We start from the raw sequence: 23,660 nt of genomic DNA, 5'->3' as shown, positions 1-23,660 counted from the left end.
GCCCAGTAAAGTTAGTCGGAGAGGTATCTGGAAGAACCCCCAAGGAAAATCTCTGTGAATGAGCAGTGAAGCTCTACAGGAATCTGTTCTAGTTTTACTGCTATTCACAAGCAGCATGGATCAAATTGCCACCAGCTCCTGGACTGTCCTGGAGTCTGTAGGAATTTAAAGATGAATCTCCCGTACACTGCTGCAAGCAAAACCCAGAAGAATAATCATATCGGCATTAAAAAAAAACACTTCTATTCCATTTTCTTTCAACTCTTTAGTTTAATAATTATTAAAATGTTGGAGATGGTGGGGGGGGGGGGGGGAGGGCGGAGAAAAGGTTGTTTGACTTGGAGGGACGATTGAAGATAGTAGGTCATGTGATGAAACCTCCAGAAATACACCAACCATAGCTGTCAAACCCAAGTTTGGAGGGCATTTCCTGCAGTGTTGTTAATGCACAGCTGATAGTAAGATTTGGACTCACATCAAGAAAAAATTCTAATAAAGTTTACTAAAAGAATGGATGAATATTCTAGAAGCTAAATTGATAACGTTCATGTTAGAACTGATTGCACAAGGTGTACAGATGGAATAAATGGCCTCTTCCCAGTGATCTCTTATATCCTTGGTCAGAAAGATTTCCCCCTAAATCAGAGCTTTGTAGCATGTTTTCACTGGTACAGAATGCCTGCAACCCTCCATATCCCCTACGTACATCCACATTTACACATTTCAGACAAACTTTGTATCCTTGCCTTGTACTGGCTTCCACTGTTCCTTCTTCCCTTCCTTATAACTCACCTGATATTCCCATTACGATCTGCCTCACAATATAAACTAAACCATGAGATTATAAACTATACCGTGTATATTCATCTCATTTTATGCAAACATAAATTTACAAGTTGAGCCAGGACAGATGAGGTTATATTGGATTAGATGAGGTTCAGCGTTTTTTTTCCCCTTCATTTCCCCCCGAGATTTAACAAGTTTGGTAGAGGCAGTGATCGAATGGATAATAGCTGGTCTTTCAAAGGTTGAATGGCCATTTGTCATTCCAGGCTTTACCGTTCAACCATAGAATGTTCCAGGTCAGACAATGTTGACTGTTCCCTTGTTTCAAGCATGAATCTGTTGGACAAATAAGTCACTTGTGCGATATCATTAAAATACCAAGGCTTTTAAATGGGCATTTTTTTTCAAAGGTTTAATTTCTCTTGATCTGAGTTTTAAAAAAGTGAAATCAGCCTTGAGCAAGGATATGCTTTTTACAGTCATAAATAACAAAACATTTGCGACCAGGAAAACGAACATTGGGAAGTACAAGCACACAACAAAAAAAGACTTGCATTTATATGGCACCTTTCACAACCCCAGGATATCCCAAAGCACTTTACAACCAATGAAGTATATCTGAAGTGCAATCGCTGTTGTAATGTAGAGAAACATGGCAGCCAACTTGTGCACAGCAAGCTCCCACAAACAGCACCGTGACAATGACCAGATAATTTTTTGCTTTAAAAAAGTGATGTTGGTTGGCTTTACCGCAAAACTGTGGAAGAAATAAATGACTTTAATAAACACATAAAATTGTCTTTACAAAGCACAATGCTAAAAGGATAGGACAAGCAACATCTCCAGTGCCTCCTCCTCCACTGTTATTTGTATGCAACATACAACTGAGGATCCACCTTACATTAATGCAGACCATTGCTAAAGAGATGAAGTGTTATATATAAGGAATTCATTATACAAACTGCTTTGAGTTGTTTGAGAATGTGGTAAGTTTTATATAAAGGCAAACTTATGGGTTTGAGATGCTCCCCACGCCAAGCAGGCAAATTGGTTGTAGATGTTGCATTATGTAAGCATTTAATGTTTGTTGATTCTATCAGGGGAAATCAAAATTCTGCAATCTATCCTCTTTTGGGAGGTAACCAGGAAGAAATGATAGAAGAATTGCGGAATCTTACAACACAGGAGGCCATATGGCCCATTGTGCCTGTGCCAGTTCTTTGAAGGAGTTATCCAATTAGTTCATCTCGCCTTGCTTATTCCCCATAGCCCTGCAAACTTTTTCCCTTCAAGTATATATGTCCAATTCCCCTTTGAAAGTTATTATTGAATCTGCTTCCACAATTCTTTCAGGTTGTGCATTCCAGATCACAACAACTTGCTGCGTAAATTCATTTCTTCTCATTTCCCCCATAACTTTTTTGCCAATTATCTTAAATCTGTGTCCTCTGCTTAGTAACACGCCTGCCAGTGGAAACAACTTCTCCTTATTTATGCTATTAAAAACGCTCAGAATTTTGAACACATATTAAATCTCCCCATAACCTTCGCTGCTCTGAGAACAACCCCAGCTTCTCCAGTCTCTTCACAGAAGTCCCTCATCCTGGTACCAATCCAGTAAATCTCTTCTGCACCCTCTCCAAGGCCCTGATATCTTTCCTAAAGTGTGGTGCCTGGAATTGGACACCATACTCTATCTGAGGCCTAGCCGATTTATAAATGATCAAGTTGAGCACTAAAATCAGAAGGCTCATCTTCTTACTGAAGTGGTACCACTTCATTTGGTTGTGTGCGTAGAGACCAGCTAGATAGTTCTGAGTTTGACTTTTGACTGTGTTTTCCGAGAGGAGATGCTTCTTCAGTTGTTGAAGTATCTGGAGATTGGTCAAGGGCAGGATTAGGCTCACCTGGGATATTAAGTCCTCCCAATCAAATACCTGCCAACAATCACCGCTCAGACTCATGTGCGAACTGCAAATTGGGCAAGGTAGTGGAATGTGCCAACGACCAGCAGACCATCCTGGTGAAATTTTTTTTTTAAACTTAACTGGTGACTGTCAAACAGAGAAATACTTGCTCACAAGAGTGGGAGGGTTTAGTTTATTTTAAAAAATGTATAACTAGGAATGCAATAAATGATTCTGTAGTACATGTAAAAATGTATGAACCAATGTTCATATGTATGGAAATGTACAACCTATAATACTTTGATCTTTAACCAGTTAATTTGTAGCATCAAACTGCCATTGGAAAACAATCTGCAACTCACACCCAGGGCTACAGATGATGGAAATGTTACTTCAGCAACTTAACAAAAAAATCCTGGTATCCCCTTTTTTAGTACACAGCTGTGGTACATTAAAAAGAACATAACACAGTCCAGGGGCACACTGGACTTTTCACGCAGTTTTATTTTTGAATAATGTAATCCCAATGACCTCACATGACCCCAATCTGGCTGGGGGGCAGGGTTAATTAAGCAGGAGTCTATAACATCCAACGAAGAAAATGAAATCCCATCACTATTCATGTGGAAAACACATGGAGTGGTGACCTGGTAGTTAGCAGAGAGTTCACGGAAGTTTGACATACTTATTTGCACCGGGGAAAATTATTGGCATTTCAGTTCATTTAGTAGAAAACTGCCCATTATTTAAATTCTCCACTGTTACACAAAGCAGCTATGTATAATTCTGCTTAACACTAAGGTACAAGCTCTAAATAGCAGAATTGCAATCTATGTTGGAAATCTGAAGGGGAAAGGGAGAAACAGAAATGAGAAAAAAATAGTTTTAATAATCATGAACCCAAGGACTACAGTAGCATTCTGCATCAAAACGAAAACACAAATTTACAATAATTTGAGTGAACACAGTATGAAAACTCTCTGTTGGTCTAGGTGTTTCTCTTAATCATAGCATTACAGAATGATACAGTACAGAAGCAGGCCATTTGGCCCATTGTTGTTGTCTAAACTCTCAAAGAGCTAGCCAATTAGTCCCATGCCCCCTGCTCTTTCCCCATAGCCCTGTAACGGGTCCCCCTTCAAGTATTTATCCAATTCCCTTTTGAAAGTTATACTGAATCGGTTCCCGCCACCCTGGTCAGGCAGTGCATTCCAGATCTTAACTCACTGCATAATTTTTTTTCCCTCGTGTCGCCTCTGGTGCTTTTGCCAAGTTACCTAAACTCTGTGCCTTCTCGTTCCCAACCCTTCTGCCACTGGAAACAATTTCTCCTCATTTACTCTTATTAAAACCCTTCATCACTTTGAACATCTATATCAAATCTCCCATTAACTTTCTTACTCTAAGGAGAACAATCCCAGTTTCCTTACTGTCTCATTGTAACTGAAGCCTTTCATCCCTGGTACCATTCTAGTAAACCTCCTCTGCACCCTCCATGGCCTTGACATCCTTCCTAAACTGTGGGGCCCAGAATTAGCCTCACTACTCCATCTGCAGCCGAGCCACCGTTTTGGAACGGTCTCGCATAACTTCCTTGCTTTTGTACTCCACGCCTCGACTTACAAAGTCGAGGATCCCGTATGCCTTTTTAACAGCCTTCACAACTTGTCCTGCCATCTTTACAGACCTGTGTATGTACATCCCAGGTCTCTGTGTTCCTGCATACCCTTTAAAATTGTACCATTTAGTTTATGCTGCCTCTCCTCAATCTTCCTATCAAAAATGAATCACTTCACACTTCTCTGCCTTGAATTTCATCTGCCAGATGTCTGCCCACTTCACCAGTCTATGTCCTTCTGAAGACTGTTACTATCCTCCTCACTGTTTATTACATTGCTGAGTTTTGTGTCATCTGCAAACTTTGAAATGATGCCCTGTGTACCCAAGTCCAGGTTATTGATATATATCAAAAAGAGAAGTAGCCCTAATACCAACTCCTGGGGGACATGATTACAGGCTTCATATTCCTGAGGTATGGGGACCAGTCCTGGGGCAGGAGGAACCTATACCAATTATCCTAACATAGACTGGGAAAATAAGTGTAAAATCCAGAGCAGCAGGGATTCCTCAAATATGTACAAGAGAACTTACTTGGGGCATGAAGTGGAGCAAGGGCAGATGTTTCAGTGGGAGAGCATTTAGGAACAGTGATCGCAATATCATTAGGTTTAGAGCCATAGAAAAGGACAAGGAACAATCAAACAGGAAGATATTCAACTGGGAGAGGGCTAATTTCAGTGGCCCAGGTGGATTGGAATCAAAGATTAGCAGGTAAAACAGTAAATGAGCAATGAGAGGCCTTCAAAGAGAAGATAGCTCGGGTACAGACTAGACGCATTCCCACGAGAGAGAAAGGGAGTGCATCCAAAGCTAGAACTCCCTGGATGACTAAAGACGTAGCGATTGAAATGAAACAGAAAAAGGTGTCTCACGCTAAATGTCAGGTTTATAATACAGCAGAGAACCAAGCTGAATACAAAAAGTACAAGGGAAAACTGAACAGGAAATAACAGGGGCAATGAGAATAGATTAGCTGGCAACATAAAAGGGGAAGTGGCTGCATGGATATGAAATTGGCTAAGGGACAGAAAGTAGAAAGTAGTGATGAACAGCTGTTTGTCAGACAGGAGGAAAGTGTAAACCTCCCTCCTACCCCATTTCTCCAGCCCCACGTTAACCTACCTTACTTTACTGCTCCTATACTCCCTAGCACATGGCACTGGGAGTACTCCAGAGATTACTACTTTTGAAGTCCTGCTCTGTAACTTTCTGCTGAGATCCTATAATCTCAGTCTTTAGGACTTCTACCCCTTATCCTATCAGTTATTGGTTCCAATGTGGACCATGACATCTTGCAGTCTGCATCCATGCTGTGATGTCCTTTACTCTGGCACCAGGGAGGTAACGAACCATGCAGGACTCATGTAGGTCATTGCTGAAAGGCCCGTCTATCCCCCCCGACTATTAAATCCCTATGACCACAGCATTTCTACGCGTTGCTGTATCTCTCTGTGCAGTCAACTGCCCCACGACATGCTGGGTCTGCTCTTGACTGTATTCCTCCAAGGTGATATCACCCTCACTGGTATTCAGCACTGAAAGTGCCACACTCCTGGAGGATTTCTACACTGTCCAGCTCTTCCTACCCTGGCAAATGGCCATCCACCTATTATCCACCTTAACTCTCTATAGCTGCAGGGTGATTACCTCCAGGAATGTGCGCTCCAGGAAATTCTCAGCTTCCCGCTCCTCAAGCTCAAACAACTGGAAGCACTTCCTGCATGTGATTAGCCAGGGCACATGACATGTCCTGGAGTTCCCACATGGCACAGGAATTGCAGGCCATGAGTCTCAGCTCTCCCATTATTTTGCTAGAGGTCTATCTACAACAAACTACATTTATATAGCGCTTTCAATGTAGTAAAACATCCCAAAGCGCTTCACTGGAGCATTATCAAACAAGATTTGACAAAGAAATATTAGGTCAGGCGGCCAAGAGCCTGGTCAAAGAGGTAGGTTTTACGGAGCATCTTAAAGCAGAGAGGTAGAGAGATGGAGAGGCTTAGGGAGGGAATTCTAGAGCCTATGGTCCAGGAATCTGAAGGCACAACTGCCAATGGTGCAGCAAATAAAATCGGGGATGGGCAAGAGGCCAGTATTGGAGCAGCGCAGAGATCCAAGGATTGTGGAGCTAGAGGAGGTTTCAGAGCTAGGGAAGGGCGATGCCCTCGTGGGATTTGACACACAAGCACAGGAGTGATGGATGAACAGGACTTGGTTGGAGTTAGGATACAGGCAGTAAAGTTTTGGATGAGCTTGTTTATGGAGGGTGGAAGGACAGCCAGGAGAGCATTGGAATAGTCAAGTCTAGAGATAACACAAACATGGATGAAGGTTTCTGCAGCAGATGAGCTGAGGCGGGGCAGAGATAGGCAATTTTACATAGGCTGCCTTTGTGGTGGAACGGATATGTTGGTCGGAAGCTCACGTCAGGGTCACACATGACACCAAGGTTGCAAGCGTCTCAGACAGTGACCAGGGAGGGTGCTGGAATTGGAAGCTAGGGAACGGAGTTTGTGGTGGGGACTGAAAGCAATAGTAGTGGAAGGGTCGAGAGAGATGGTGGTGAGTTAAAGCTGGGCGTTGTCAGCGTACATGTTATTCCCTTACATCTAATCAAGTACTCTAATCTTTTATATATTTACTTATATTCACTGTTGCCCCTTAGTTTAAATCACTTAGCACCTTCTTCCCCATCTGCACCAAATTCCCACTCTCATCAAATACCCATCATCGCTCTTAAGAAAACCACTCCATTTAGCAGATTTACCCAACTCTCACCAAACTGTTGTTCAAGCTCTGTGCTTTTTGAAGATATCCCTTCAGAAACACATTAGATACAACTGGTCAGTCACAACATTATTAACACCTAGTCAGGGACCCACTTACACCTGATTGACTGTTAACTGGCGCTGATGTGGAGCTTTTTTTTAAATTAAGAAAACTAGGTTAAATTTCAGTTTGATTAAAAACACACTTTCTGCACTACTCACCCACTACTTACCAGTAAATTCCCACTCTCTCCTAATTCCTGCAGCAATAGTTTACAGTTTTGTTTGAATTATTTTGAAACAGAAGTTAAAAGACAGTTTTTTTTTTTAAAAATGGCAATGAAAATACTGTAACAAAAGGATAATGGATGATTAAATGAGTAACTATTGCCCCCTTCTGAATATCACATTGTCTTTTACTTCGAACTGCTATCCATATCACTATTTTCCCCCTTTGTTCGAAGTTGTACATTTGAAACACTCTTTTGATCTAAAGGATGCAGACTATCTTCAGCTGTTGGTAGAAATGAACTTTCCAGGTTTGAGAAGAGAGGCCTGCGTGAAAGACACAAAGGTGAAGCTCTCACTTTGCTCAAGCCTGACCTTCTTTGCTAGTTTGGGGACCACGGCCCTGAGGGAGCGAAGACCCATTCGCTGCTCCTCAAACCACACGTTGTCCAGCTGGGAGAAATCCTTCCTGGCCACGAGGTAAAAGGATGACTTGGGATCCCGCTGGCTCGGGGGCCGGTGGGTGTACATGTATTTATACAACAGGCAGTATGGGCACCTCTTGAGTCCGTCCGAGTGCTCGTGGTAGATCTGCCCAAAGCACAGCTTGTTACTGCATACCTTGCTCTCTCTTTTGACCATGTCAGTCCGGGCAAAGAAGGGCCTGTTCTCAGCGTCCTTCAGCAGCTCAATGTCCCCGTACATGAGATCCACATGCTCCTGCAAGGTTCTCATGTTGAAATACTGGCAGTTGAATTTCACCACTACGCTCAGCAAAGCCACTGGGTTGGCGTCACCCAGGTAGCCAGCCTGCCACATCTCCTCCTCGTCCTGGCTGGAGAAGTAGATGATGTTCCGGGATCGCGAGCCGGACATGCCTGCTTTGTTCAGCTGCCTCAGTTTGTCCTTCAGCTTCTGGGTGGAGGACTTGAAGACAGCGTCCCCAATCGAGAAGCCTACATTGCCATTCTTCAGCACGCGGTCCAGGCCGCGCCGTATGGCATGCAGGGAGGTGGCCAGGAAGTCGGAGCCGTCAGTCTTCCTCACGGTCACGTAGAAGTCCTCAAGCAACTCGTTGAGCTTCGCAGGTGAAATCTTTAACAGAGAGGAAACAGTGAGGAAGTAAATGCTGAAATCACACAGTTCCTTGAGCGCTCTTCCCATTACACACACTCCCCTCCTCACCTGCAAGGTGCTGTCTCATGAGTGGGGTGCAGTTCCACTGGTGCTAACCACCCCCCAAGCACTTTGCCCAAGAAGTTATTCCTCAAGTGCCAGCCTAGATGGTCAGTAGGTTGTTTGGTCTTGAAGGCCATCACTGTGAAGCCTGATTCAGTCCCTGCACATGCACTGCCCTGCAGTTGGCTCCAGATGGCGATCAGGAGCCAGAACTCCAGCTGCTCCCCACTTTCCCCCAAATTAGGCTGGTGATACTTCAACCACTGCAGTACCCCCATCCAGTGCCCTCACAGAGACCTCGCTAACTTTGCTCAGAATGGGGATCAAACCTGTGTCCTACTGAGCCATTAGGACAGCCCACTGCTCACTCTTGTACTTGATATTTGTGACTTGTTCTTTGAAGCTTCTTTGTTTCCTGGTCACAGCAGCCTGGCTGAACTGCTCCCAAACTTTTATCAGTGCAGTTTTAATTGGCTAACAGGAGGCAGCCAATAAATGGAGGTTAAATCAGCAAGTTTGGGAGTGAACTATGAGCTGAGGCAAGGGCAACCAAGATCAATGAAAAATAAAGTTCAATAGACAAGGTGCACATTGGAAAATGGAAGGTACATTTAATCCCCAGGTGCAAGAGAGCAGGCTGAGGGGAAAACATACTTGTCTCATTGCCTCAGCATCTCTAAACACTGAGCAAAGCCAGCAGGATGCCGGCCATTTTGCTCCAACAGTTGGTTTTAAATTGCCAGAAGTCGCAATGAAAGCTATTCAGCATCCTTGCTTAGACTATACCAGTACAGGACATGTCACTGGTATTAGCAGGCAGTGCAGAAGAGATCAATGAGGCCAATTGTGGGTTTTCTTATGCATTCATGATATGTGGGCATTGGTGACATGCACTTATTGCCCATCTCTAATTGCCCTTGAGAAGGTGATGAGAGTGGGAAGCTACGAAGAATTCTCGGGCTCAGCCTCAAAAAGAGATGACCCTGAGGGGATTTCAAAAAGTATGCAAAATACTTAATGGCCAGGCCTCCAGAAATGTCCTGAAGTCTCCAGGTATTAAAAATTAATGGCCTGGTCACTACAGTGAGCCACGCAGGAGAAAATCATTTTTAAATAAATGTTTTTTTATTTTTTGTTGAACAGGGTGGGCAGTTGGAGACAGGAAGTCAGGTGTCTGAAAACTCCAGAAACATGTCCAACCCCAGCTACAAAATCAAGCAGGTTCCCTACCCCTCTCTGGGAAGACATCTTGCCTCCACATGCATGTTCACGTAAAAGTGAATGAAACTACAACACCCAGACTTCACTCTTTATGTTAAGTCACCGTATTCACAGATTCATCGAATAAGTTTCCAGCACAGAAACAGGTCATTCAGTCCAACTGGTCTACATGGTGTTTATGCTCCACATGAGCCTCCCTCCCACTCTTCTTCATCTAACCCTGTCAGCATAACTTTCCATTCCTTTCTCTCTTGTATACGTATCTAGCTTCTCTTGAAATGCAAGTCACCACTCAAATCAGGCTCCTCTAAATCAGTCCCCATCTGCAATCCAACCAGGTGAAAGGTTGACGTGAATATTAAACCATTCTGGCCCTCATGTCTGTGCCAACTCTTTGAAAAAGCTATCCAATTGCATCTCACTCTCCTGCTGTTTCCCCAAAGCTCTGCAAATTTTCCTCCCTTCAAATATTTAATGAAACACTTAAAGTGCCTTGCCTTAATAAAAGAACTTTAATGCTCCCCTGTGAAATTGTTGCTGGTTCAGGGGAGTGACCCATATGTCACCTTTTATCATTCTGATTTCTAAGCTTTGCTGCATATTGCAAAGATCCCAATTCTACTGAACGTCAAAGATGGCAGACCAGCCCCCCTGCATTACTCGACATGAACAGGTGACCTTAACCCAACAACAGGGCTCATTGGTTCCTGAACTGTTTACACCAAAAAGTGCAAGTGTCGAAAGCAGAACAGCGGGTGTAATCACAGTAATGTAAAAGCACATTAATACTAGCCACAAATTAATGCTGTAGGAAAGCCCTGGTGCCTGCAATCATAAACCAGTCCTTCCTGCAACTTGGTTAAAACATGAGGCTCCAGGAATAGGAAATGGGCATTAGGACCAATACACCTATTGTCTTTTTAATTAACAGATCAACCCCTGTTTCACCATCATATCCCTCAATCCTTTCTCTCTCCAAAATCATATCTACTGTTGCTCTGAGTAGAAGTTTGCCTTTAAAGGGAAGCTGGATAGTCACAGGAGAGAAAGGAATAGAAGCATATGCCAATAGGAAGAGTGAATCTTCTGTGCAGCATAAACACCAGCAGTTGGGCTGAATGGCTTGTTCTATAATGTACATTCTATGTAAGTATTCAGATGACCTACCTTGGTAATGTCCATGTATTGCTTTAACTCCCGCGTCACACACCAGTATCGCCACACATTCAGTGAATACAGCGTCGCCTTTGTGGTGTTGGCACTGACTGCGCTTGTGCAGAGCTCCTTCAGTTCGCCATCAAACGTCGGAAACCTGTTCAGTTTTCCAGAAAGGGCTATACAAAACAAAAACACAACCCACAGGTGACGGCCAAGGTTAGTTACAAAGGAATAGAGCATTACATGAATAATAAACCCCTCTGCAGGGGAAGGATGGCCAAGAACTGGTTGAGACATTAATAAAGTGCTGGCTTGATTCAGATTATGCCAAGTCTCGGGGCGGAACAAATTTCTCTAACATGATCATCTTTGTCCTTTTTAATCCTCAATAATGACTGAGCATAAATTGAGAGCATCCCCCACTAAATGGCCTGAAGTTGTTAAATTTTCAATTCTTTTTCTTCTCCTGATACCATTTAACATCTCTAGGGGCCAGAAGTACCATTCTGAAACTTCTGTCAAAGTTTTTTCACTGTCTGTTGATACCACTATGCCAGCCAATGAGTTGGAGGGAAGGGCAGGACTTAAAGCAGTCTATTTTATGGCAAACAGAGTCTATTTAAGCAGCACAATACAGCAAACAGTCTCCAGTATCTAATTAAAGAGTCCACGAACTACAGCAAAAATAACTCATGATAAAAGCAAGGTGATTTTGCCAGCAAAATGCAGTGAGTGGAGGATAGTTACAGAATACAAATGCTCTGCATAAAATCGATCCCATTTACTTACAGCAGTGCAGTCTCGAGGCATGATAGGGAAATTACTGAATCCTATCCATTCTGGCTGGGAATAGTGGTGCCACTACAGACAGTCATGTTTCTCTGTAATTGACCACTAATTTAAAGGTCATTGAAAAGTGTCTGGAGTCCCTTGATTGCATAGATGAAATTGGAAACTCACCAGCTTATAAATTCACTTCTTACCAATCCCCAAGACAGCACAAATGGGCCATAACACTCTCTTACACAGCATATATTGCTGTAATTTCTTTATGATCAGCCTATTATCACACTGAAACCAAACATTACACAATATCCAGAAGGGTCTCAGTAGCCTGCATTATTACTGTAATAGTAAATGTGAAAGTCAATCAGGTTTTTTGAGAGTTTACGTCAAGTAAACATTCACATTCATTGCTGATTCTATGAGGAGACAGGGCAGAATAAGCTCCATGAATTTAATGCTTACTCCCTGCTATTTCGAGTCATACAATGAATAACAGTAATCAAAGTATTCTCTGCACTTTTAATGAAACCCATTAAAAGTAAATTTTAAGAATTTTTTAAAAATTGCTGTGTGAACAAAACGTAGAACAGAGTACGACAGGTCCTAAGTTACCAGATCTAACTGGCTGACGGAATTAACTGAATATTCCATTGTTGACACAACATATCCTCCACAGATAAGACATCTAAAACATTCATTGCAGTAATAACATTGAATATTTTATGAAAATCCCAAAGTAGTTCAATAGGCAAATCACTGCTTTTTATATATCTGAAATCTACTGTGTGCATTGTCAGATCCCACAGCACACAGAAATGATCCCTTTACAAAATAATTTGACCCAATCCCATTGTGGCTTGTAGGAACCAAGGGGGTGAAATTGGTGTTCGGCGATTAAACAAAATGCACAATAGGTAATCGACAGCCTGTTTTCATAGAAATGATCAATTTCACCCAAAACCTCCAGGACCGATATTCATAAAACATACCCATGGGAGGTTGAAAATATCGATACTTTAGGCAGTTGGGTTTTTGAACCATTCACCTTTCCAAATATGGATCATGAAGAACTGAAGAATATTTTCATGCCGATTTGAAATGTCATATGCTATAATACAGCTTGTGCTAGACATGTTCAGTACCATTCGCAACTCCTCAGACACTGAAGCAGTCCATGGCCATATGCAGCAAGGCCTGGACAACATTCAGGCTTGGGCTAAGTGGCAAGTAACATTCACGCCACACAAGGGCCAAGCAACAGCGATCTCCAATAAGAGAGAATCTAACCATCTCTCCTCAACATTCAAAGGCATTACCCCCACTATCATCATCCTAAAGGTTACCATTGACCAGAAACTGAACTGGAGCAGCCACATAAATACTGTGGCTACAAGAGCAGGTCAGAAGCTGGGAATTCTGCAGCGAGTAATTCACCTCCTGACCCCCCAAAGCCTGTCCACCATCTACAAGGCACAAGTCAGGGGTGTGATGGAATACTCTCCACTTACCTGGATGAGTGTGGCTCTACCACCACTTAGGAAGCTCGACACCATCCAGGACAAAGTTGCCCGCTTGATTGACATCCCATCTACCACCTTCAACATTCACTCCCTCCACCACCAATGCACAGTGGCAGCAGTGTGTACCATCAACAAGATGCACTGCAGCAACTCACCACACCTCCTTCGACAGCACATTCCAAACCCACGACCTCTACCATCTGGAAGGACAAGGGCAGCAGTGGGAACACCACCTGCAAGTTCCCCTCCAAGCCACACACCACCCTGACTTGGAACTACATCACCATTCCTTCACTGTCGCTGAATCAAAATCCTGGAACTCTCTCCCTAACAGCACTGTGGGTCCACCAGCACCAGATGGACTGCAGCGGTTCAAGAAGGCGGCTCACCACCACCTTCTCAAGGGAAATTACGGATGGGCAATAAATGCTTGCCAGCAATGTCCACATCCCATGAAAGAACAAAAAAACCTTAAAACTAATACACTCATCCTTGTGTTCAAACCCCTCCATGTCTTCACTCCTTCCCTATCACGTAACCTCATCCAGCCCTACAAACCTCCATGATCTCCGCTCTCCTCAAATTTTGGCCTCTAGCACATTCCTCATTTCCTTTACCCCCACCACTGGCGGCTGTGCCTTCAGCTGCCTAGGTGCTGAACTCTGAAATTCACTCCCTAAACACATCAGCCTCTCTAGCCTTCTTTAAGACTTTTCTTAAAAGCTATCTTTCATCTGTCCTAATATTTTATGCAGCTTGATGCCAAATTTTGTTTGACAACACTCCTGTAAGTGCGTTGGCACATTTTATTATATTAAAGGCACTATTATAAATGCAAGTCATTGTCGTCTGTGCTCAGCTCACTGATCTCCGTCAGGGTGGCGGTGTGGATGGTACAGTGATCTCTATAACCCCACCTCCGCCCTCCCACCATTCAGCCATGCATCCCATTCCTGATCACTACTTGGTGACTCTTGCTGAGAAATGATTGCGTGGATACCACACCAGGACAGAATTGAGCCTGATTATCCCTCTCCCCACCAGTCAAGCAGCCTACTGACATTCATTGACTGGACTAGCATGTGATGAATGGCCACTTGGCAAGCTGCCAAAGGTCGGTTATCGTTCTTCCTACCTGGCCTTCTCAAAACAAAAACAGGATCTTCTCATATGACAAGTGGGCTTCATGTATACAGAGTGCAGATTAAACGACACAATCATTCTCTCCTGCTGCCCCACTCCGCATTTTTCTTGCGTCTTTTACTAGGATCACAAACCATGAGACCGGTGATCTGATCTCAGAAGTGCCACAAATACTCTTCTCAAGTTTCCTTTCTGTACAACTATCAGACTTGTTTGGGAGTGAGATACCGCTCAGATATCCCTTTCTTGACAGAAGCACCTAGCCTCCAATCTGCCATTCCTACACAACATCTGAAACCACTTGGCTGTGCCATAAACTCCGCCACGCAGAGATACCAGACAATGGGACATCAACATACGACGTCATTGTTCCACTCCAAACTCAATAAATTTTTAGTCACGGTGAGGTAACAGTCCATGTTAAATCACCGTAAAAACCCACTGTTCTTCCTTCATCATTGCTGGGTCAATATCCTGGAATTTCTTCAACACCATTGCAGGAGCACTGTCACCACAAGGACTGCAGTAGCTCAAGCAGCAGGTCCAGCAACACCTACTCAGGTCAGCTAGGGATGGGCAATTGTTAACTTACATCACGAGAACAAATAAAAAGGGGTGTGTTTTAGGAGGTTCACTCCTAGGTAGTGGCATCAGGTGTTGGGATCCTTATGACCTGTAACATTTGGTGGGCATCGTATCCAAGTGAAGCTTCTATTGCATAAATCAAAATGCTGTAACTCTGCTGTCAGTTCTCATTACGTTATACAAACTGGACATTTAAAAAATCTTTTTCTCACTGATTTTTTAAGGTTTCCCTCTATTGCAGGTATAGACTCCCAAGTGGGGAACAGATCTAAGGACAGGTGTATCTCGCACAAATGAACATTATTCACAGGTGAGCTTTTAAAGAGAGATTGAAGGAGATATCACTTAGACTGACTCTGCCCTCGTCCAAGAATGTGGAACGCTCTACCTCAAGAACAATTCATAATTATATAGTGCTTTTAACATTGTTACGACCAGGTGAGAGGGGTCTGGGGGATTCCCTCTCAGTCTTTGCCTAGTTTAACCGTAACATGGTTTAATTTTGAAAAACACCATGTTTTATCTCCCCCTTAGTGAATCCTTGTTCACTGATTTCCAATTGTAAGGCAAAGAAATCAATTTGGACAGGTTTTCTTAGATTTAAATAAGAATGGTAGAAGTTCATTAATCTTAAAACTCTAATCCAGTTAACGACTACGAATATGCGACGCGACCACGTTAGCATGTATACGCGATAAACATACACACAGAGACAGAAAAAGTAGAAGGAATAAAGGGGAAAAGTTTGAGGCAATATCTGGTAGTTACAATCCTTTACGTTCAATGTGGAGTCTTTGGTGGCGGTCAGTCCTGCTGTTGGGGCCCAGTTCACGCTTCAATTTGTTTTGATGTCAGAGTGTTTTTTCTCCAGAGGTTAATGTGTCTTCCATGGGTCTGGTGGCTTGGGAGAGTGAGAGAGTGAGAGTGAGTGAGAGAGTGAGAATGAGTGAGAGAGTGTGAGAGAGAGAGAGAGTGTGAGAGAGTGTGAGAGTGAGTGAGAGTGGCTTCCTTGCTCCAATCTCAGTTTCAACAGCCTTCTCCCTTTCTCTGTGGCACAATTCAAAAAACCCCAGGTTGCCCAGCAGGTTAGTCATGTGACTAGCTGGTTTGATCACTTCTATTTGTGGATTCTGCCATCTTAGCAGTCATCCTGAAATGTGAGCTTCCTCACCTTCAAATTCTGGTGATCACAGTCCATTTTGGGTTAAATGGACCAGGGAATAGTTCTTTGTCTCTCCAAGCACTGTCTGTTAGTATGCAAATATTTTCCCAGCCGAGTATCTAGTGAATTTTTTTAAACAAGTCCTTACTTCACTCCAGCAACAGTTTAAAATCAATGTTCATATGACAAAATTAATATGCCTCATTCTTGGCAGGTGGGGGTCTGCATGACAACTTAATAAAATGTCCTAAGGTGCTTCACAGGAGCAGTAAAGAAAATATGACTCAAGCCACATAAGGATATATTAGATCAGACGACCAAAGGCTTGATCAAAGAGGTAGGTTTTAAAGTGTGTCTTAAAGAGGGAAAGTGAGGTAGAGAGGTGGAGTGGTGTAGGGAGAGAATTCCAGAGCTTAGGTCCTAGGCAGCTCAAGGCATGGCCATCTATGGTGGAGCGATTACAATTGGGGATGCTCACAAGTCCAAATTTAGATGAGCCCAGATATCTCTGAAGGTTGTGGGGCTGGAGGAGAAGACAGAGATAGGTAGGAGTGAGGCCATGGAGCAATTTGAAAACAAAGATGAGAATTTTAAAAGCATGACTTTGCTTGACCAGGAGCCAATGTAGGTCAATCAGCACAGGGGTGATAGATGAATGGAAATTGGCACGAGTTAGGACATGAGCAGCAGAGTTTTGGATGACCTCGAGTTTACGGGAGACCAATCAGGAGTGGATTGAATAGTCAAGTCTAGAGATAACATAGGCATGCATGAGGGTTTTAGCAGATGAACCCAGACAGGGGTGATGTCAGAGCTCATCTTGGGGTCAAATATGAAATCAAGAACGTGAACAGACTGGTTTAGTAGCAGACTGTTGCAGGGAGAGGAATAAAGTCGGTAGCTATGGGGACTAAAAACAATGGCTTCAGTCTTCCCAAAATGTAATTGGAGGAAATTTCTGCTCATAGAGTACTGGATATCAGATAAGCAGTCAGATAATTTAGCACCAGTGGAGGAGTCAAGCGAAGTGGTGATGAGGTAGAGCTGGGTGTTGTCACTGTACATGTGAAAAACTAGTGCTGGGATTTCAGGTAATGTCGCTGAGGGGCAGCATGGAGATGAAAAATAGGGGGGAGCCAATGATAGATCCTTGGGGAACATCAGAGGTAATGGTGTGGAATGGGAAAAGAAGCCATTGCAAGTGATACTCTGGCGATGACTAGATAGTTAAGAATGAAATCAGATGAGAGCAGACCCACTTACCTGGACAACAGTGGAGAGGCATTGGAGAAGGATGGTGTGGTCAACCGTGATAATGGCTGCAGACAGGTCGAGAAGGATAAGGAGAGAAAGTTTATCTTTGTCACAGTCAAATAAGATGTGACATTGAAGAGAGCTGTTTTGATACTGTGGTGGGGCAGGTACCTGATTGGACGAAAATAAACATGGAGTTCTGGGAAAGATTGGGGAGGTGAAGACACATTCAAGGATTTTGGAGAGTAAAGGGAGATTAGCGATAGGGCAGTAGTTTGCAAGGACAGTGGGGTCAAGGGTTTTTTTTTTTGAGGAGAGAGGTCATGATGGGATGTTTAAAGGAGAGAGGGACAACACCTGAAAAAAGAAAACCATTAACAATATCGACTAACATGGGAACCAGGACAGGAAGCTGGGTGATCAGCAGTTTAGTGGGAATAGGGTCGAGGGACAGGAGGTGGGTCTCATGGACAAGATGAGCTCGGAGAGGGCATGAGGGGAGATAGGAGAGAAGCCAGAGGAAGGTGCGAGTTCAGGATGACGGTGGGTGGGGAGTTTTAGAGGATGTGTGGCCCATGGGCTAGTGCAAGAGAGGGACATGGCAGAAGCAGCTGATCGGATGGTCTCAAACCTTAGTGACAAAGAAATCCAGGAGCTCCTCAAACATTGTTGGAGGTGAATGTGGAGGAGACAGGGGATAGGGGTTTAAGAAGACAGTTTGCAGTAGAGAAAAGAAGCTGGGGGTTATCTTTGCATTCTAGGATGATCCTAGGAATAGTGAACAGTTTTAACAGACAAGAACAGGACTTGATAGTGTTTTAAGTGGTCCAGCCAGATCTGGCAGTGGATGGCTAAACCTGTTGTCTGCCATATCCTTTCAAGTCTGTGTTCCTTGGAGTTAAGGGAGCAGAGATGAGGGCTGTGCGAGATGGAACGGCCAGGGTGAGAAAGAGCAATGATTTTATGAGGACTAGGGCATCAAAGGTGGAGGTGAGGGTGCGGCTGAACAAATCAGTAGCTGCAGGAAAGTTGTGGCGAGTGGAGGACCAAAGGCTAGACAGTTGGGACTTTGAAAGTGCAGCTGTAAGTGAATTGGGCAATAGTTTTTTCCAGGAATGGATACAGAAGGAAGTAGGGTTGGGCATGGGTGGGGGATGTGGGTGGAGAGTGATACAAGGAAGTGATCAGCAATGACCTCATCTGTGATTGATGCAACGGAACTAGCAAGACCATGTGAGATGGCCCAGTCAAAGGTGTGGTCATGAATATGGATTGCAGAGTTTATAAGGGAAGAGAGAGATATTTAGGGAGTATAAGAGGTCAGAGGAGAGAGAACATGAGGAGTTGAGATGAAGGTCGAAATCACTGAGGATGAGAAGTCGTTCAGCGCAGAGGCAGAGGAAGGAAAGCAGTGATGAGATCTCGGTAAGAACATTATCATACTTGGGAGGATGGTAGAAATGCTGATTTTGAAAGACAGGTGAGAGGGGTGGGACAAGGTGAGATGCTCAAAAGGAGGAGAAAGTGCCAGAGGAGTAGGCAGTTAGGCCAAGGTATGATTTGGTGACAACAGCCACAGAGATACTGCAACAATCTTGATGGGGCAAGTGGTGGAAGATGGATCGAAGGCAGGGAGGTTTCATTAAGGCAAGGTGTCATCGCCGCTCAGTCAGGTTTCCGTTAAGGCCAAGATATCGATGCAATCATCCACAATAACTACATGGATGGCAAGGGCCTTGTTCACAAGTAAAAGGACGTTCTGGAGGGAGCTGCGTGGAGGGATGGTGGGAGCAGAGTCCAACAGGATCAGCCGGGGGGGAAGGGTGATTGGACAGGAAGGCGATTGGCAAGATTAACTCCCAGTGGGCACACTAGGCTGGAAGGTCAATGAGTGTGTGAGATGGGGACAATTGTGGTTCTGACTCAATGATCCAGTGCCTCAATCAGTCCTTTGGAGGATGCTGAGAGAGGCACAGAGGAAAGCTGCAGGCTTATCTAAGAGGGAGTCAAGCCTGGGATGGTGGCAAGAGAGCAGGGAGATCGAGAAGCAGAGGGCAGAGCACCTGAGAGTGCAGAAGTGAAAGGAGGCATGACGATAGAGAGGGGTCTTGGATGGGTCAAGAGAAAAGTAAAATAAAGAGCAAAAGTGGAAATAGAGTGATGGGCTCTGTTCCGTAAGAAGCAGTTGAGGTGAACAGCATAGATGCTTTTAACGGGAAGCTAGATAAGCACGAGAAAGAAAGGAATAGAGGATTATATTGATAGGGTTAGATGAAGGAGGGTGGGAGCAGGCTTGTGGACAGCATAAACACTGGCATAAACCATTTGGGTCAAATGGCCTGTTGCCATGCTGTATATTGGAGTTAACACCCACAGATTTGCACCATGAAAGAATCCTGGATTATAGATCTCCCTAACCCTAATCAACTGGAGTAATCCTACCTGCACCCACATTTAGCTCAAATAACAGTGTGAACGGGGAGCAAGATGGATTGAACTTGGATTTTAAAAACACTGCATATGATGGAAATCTGAAACAAAAACAAAAAGTGCTGGAAATACTCAGCATGTCTGGCAGCATCTGTGGAGAGAGAAGCAGAGTTAACATTTCAGGTCTGTGACTTTTCATCAGAAGTAGCAAAGGTTAGAAATGTAATAGGTTTTAAGCACGTGAAGTGGGGGTGTGGAGGCGGGGGGCAAGAGAACAAAGAGGTGTGCGATTGGCAGAGGACAAGAGAGATTAATTGACAAGGTGATTATGGGGCCAAGGCAAAGGGAGTGCTAATGGTGTAGCGAAAGACCATGCATTAGTGCAGAGAGAGTGATAATGACAGAGTAATGAACAGCTCTGTCCAAAAGCACAAACATGAAAAACCAAGCTTAAGGCAAGCACATAGTTAAAAAAAAAATGACAAAACAAAGTAAAATAAAAAAGGGGCCATCATGCTCTGAAATTATTGAACTCAATGTTCAGTCCGGAAGGCTGGAGAGTGCCTAATTGGAAAATGAGGTGCTGCTCCTCGAGTTTGTGTTGATATTCACTGGAACACAGCAGCAGGCCAAGGACAGAAATGTGGGCATGAGAGCAGTGGGGTGTGTTGAAATGGCAAACAACCAGAAGCTCGGGGGTCATGCTTACGGACTGAGTGGAGGTATTCCGCAAAGCGGTCACCCAATCTGTTTTTGGTCCTGGATTGAACTTGGAGTTTTCCTGGTTGTCGTGACTCACCTATTTACTGGATTAACGTACTGAGCTATTGGGAGAGTTTATTGGTTGAAGATTTCTCAGGACTTGCAGTCGCCGAAACCCACCCCAACCACCACCCCCCCACCCCTCCCAGCTTCATTAATATTGTTTCACTTCACCACATCAAAAAGAATTGAAATAAAACTATGTTAGTGAGCAGAGTTGGGCCCTAAAAAAAACCTTAAAGCTGGAAGCTGATTTAGAGCTATGAATTATTCAATTAAATACAATGCTAGATTGTCTGAACTCTTCACAGGAATTCAGAGCATAAATGACCTTACCGAAACACATTGTATCTTCATGGCAGGCTGCATCACACACAGGGAGACAGACAAGGAAACAAATTGGGAGGATTTGCCCGCTGTTCTCAAGTCCTGCTTTGGTACGTGCCTGGTCAATTGTCAATGCTTAAAATACAGCAGCGAACTTAAGCCCTTTACACCATTCTCAGCCACTTCTGGAGAGCTGCTCTTGATCCAGTTCAGATACTTGACATGCTATCAGATTGCACAGGTGCAATGCTCTGGAGTAGGAAGAAGTGTGTCCAATGGAGTTCAGCACACTAGGGGGAGTCTGTACAGATTAGGTAACACACAGTGTTAACACAAAGCAGCCCTTGAGAAATGACAGCCAAGTACTGTGGAGAAAAACCACAGACAAGCTCTTGTAGTTAAAACTGTTGATCAGGCGCAATACCCATGAAGTTATTTTTAGTGTCAAGGTCAGGTTCACCCAGCAGTCTTGCTCTTATTCTCCACTCTAGCAGGCCTTTGGACGGAGTTCTGTGGTGTTACTCGCCAAGATAAATACACCTGCTCTCAAAAAGGGGAGTTCTTTTCAACAGTCCTCAGTCATGCAATACTTCATCTGGGTTCTGAGTAGGTTAATTCCCAGCTTGTGTGGCCGGAAATAGTAGCGAATACACCAACAAAAGCAGCATTTATACAATGCCTTCAATGTAAAATAATGCCTCAAAGTGCTTTTGCAATCTGAAATTATTTTGTACCAAGAAAGTCAATAAAATTCCCTAGAAATGGAAGTAGGATTTATACTATAAACAAAAACTTCATTTAATTATGTTCCTGCCATTCATCCAGGTTACTGTCCATCCTGCCTCAGTCAATATAACTGAACTTTGCACTTCCTCCGTTTAAGGACAGAATGAAAACGTTTCACTTTCAGGCCATGATTTATAGCAATAACTACACTTTGCATTTATATAATCCCTTTAACGTAGTAAAGCATCCTTCACAGGAATGTCAGATAAAATTTGTCACCGAGCCACATAAGGAGATATCAGGACATGTGACCTGGTAACCAAAAGCTTGGTCAAAGAGGTAGGTTTTAAGAAGTGTTTTAAAAGGAAAATGGCACTCAGGAAGGGTCTGGAAAAAGCAGATGGCGGATAATATCCAGGCGGAAGGAGGAAATATCAGTCGACCTTGGAGCAATGATAATCATCTGTGCCAGCTGTGGAATGGATTGCCACTCACCAGTCGGCCTCTACAGCCACAACAGACAATGCTCAATTCAGAATTCACAAACACCCCAGGCGCAGTCCATCGTCTTCTGAGATGGAAGGATGCCTTCCACTACTACTACCACTAAAAATGAGAGGCTTAGGGAGGGAATTCTAGATTAATAAACCTTAAGCAGTTATGTTAATGAGAACTTTTGACATGGTTTCCAGGAGGTTGTCCCAGCGTTGAGTTACAGAAAGTGCACACGCATATATATAGGTAGACAGCAACAAGGTTGCAACTACAGTTCTATAGCCACGTTAGTTTTTAACTAGTCATCACAAAACTTGGTACTGCTATCCCAGGATGCTAAACCAGGTAGGCTCTTGAATAGACAAATTCAAGCATCTAACGCCATGCACAGTTACTGAAAGAAAAATTATGGATCTGTGATATTCAAGCCATTCAAAATATAACATTACAGTACTCCCTCTCCATCACATCAGAAGAATGGTGTTTGACAATAGTGTGAGACACATTATATAGTCCAATACTTAAATGCACACACATATGTTCTGTCTGACATGACAATGCCTACTAACCTCCTAGTGCCAATTCAATTGCTAAAATTATAAGATTCGAGCAAGATCAGCCTTTTTATGTTTTTATAAAACAAAACGAATTGCTTTTGTTTAGTGCCTTTAATGCAGTAAAACATCCCAAGGTGCTTGACAAGAGCATTATCGTATAAAATTTGACATTGAGACACACAAGGAGCTATTAAAACAGCTGATCAAAAAGTTTGGTTAAAAAGGCGGGTTTTAAGGAACCTTGAAAGGAGAAAGAGGTGAAGAGTTTTAAGGAGGGAATTCCATAACTTCGGGCCTAGGCAGAAGGCACAGCTGCCAATGTTAGGATGATGAAAGGCACTGATGGGCAATTGAAGGAGCACAGAGATCTTGGAGGACTGTGGGGCTGAAGGAGATCAAAAGAAATCAAACGGACAGAAACTATGCCAAACTTACATCAATGTGGCTTCTTTACTGCTTGCGTTGTACATTGACTGCAGCTTGAAAATGACATTGCAACTGTGATTCTACAAAAACATCACGTTGATTCAAAGACTGTCAGATAGGCCAGGATCCATTTTTAATTTAAACACACACACACACACACACATTTCAATTACGGTCACAGCAGCATTTAAATAAGGACTGGCATCTGGTCTTTGCAAAGCTGAGATATTTGCCACAATTAGGCTGTGTTAATATCAGAGGAGAAAATGAAGAGCACATTCCACACAGCATGGGTAGGGCTCGTAAACTTTCAGATTTGGAATCTCAATCACAAGGACTGTGATAACTAAAGCAAAGGCTACTTTGAAGCTAGCTTTAATAATGCAGACACATGGAGTTACCACCTTATAAAAATATGGAGAGTTTCATGTTTAAACAGGACTCTAATTTTAAAAAGCATTAAATTCTTTACCAGTAAAAAATCCCAAATGGGTATATTGGTTAACAAAAAAAATTGATACTATATATACAAATACACAGATGTCAAGTGTAGTTTTCAGGTAAACAGGGTTAAAAGCCAGGGATATAATCAAGTTTATGCTTCTAATGGAGATTGC

At 43.4% G+C, this 23,660-nt stretch overlaps 1 protein-coding gene across 1 annotated transcript in view; it reads right to left on the bottom strand.

Annotated features, from left to right (window-relative positions):
- Positions 1–3,562: 3,562 nt before the first annotated feature.
- LOC137368849 (uncharacterized protein KIAA1958) overlaps positions 3,563–23,660 on the bottom strand; it is a 114,942-nt gene continuing 94,844 nt past the window's right edge. Inside the window, exons 6-7 of the mRNA XM_068029056.1 lie at positions 10,880–11,046; positions 3,563–8,407 (exon numbers count right to left, since the gene is read on the bottom strand). Coding sequence (XP_067885157.1) covers positions 7,595–8,407; positions 10,880–11,046 — 980 coding nt within the window. The 3' untranslated portion in view covers positions 3,563–7,594. The remainder of the gene's footprint in view (positions 8,408–10,879; positions 11,047–23,660) is intronic.

Source organism: Heterodontus francisci, chromosome 4 (assembly GCF_036365525.1).
Source record: "Heterodontus francisci isolate sHetFra1 chromosome 4, sHetFra1.hap1, whole genome shotgun sequence".
NCBI classification, from domain to species: domain Eukaryota; kingdom Metazoa; phylum Chordata; class Chondrichthyes; order Heterodontiformes; family Heterodontidae; genus Heterodontus; species Heterodontus francisci.
Note: the sequence above shows the minus strand (reverse complement) of the source record. Positions and strands in the feature narration are given on the sequence as shown.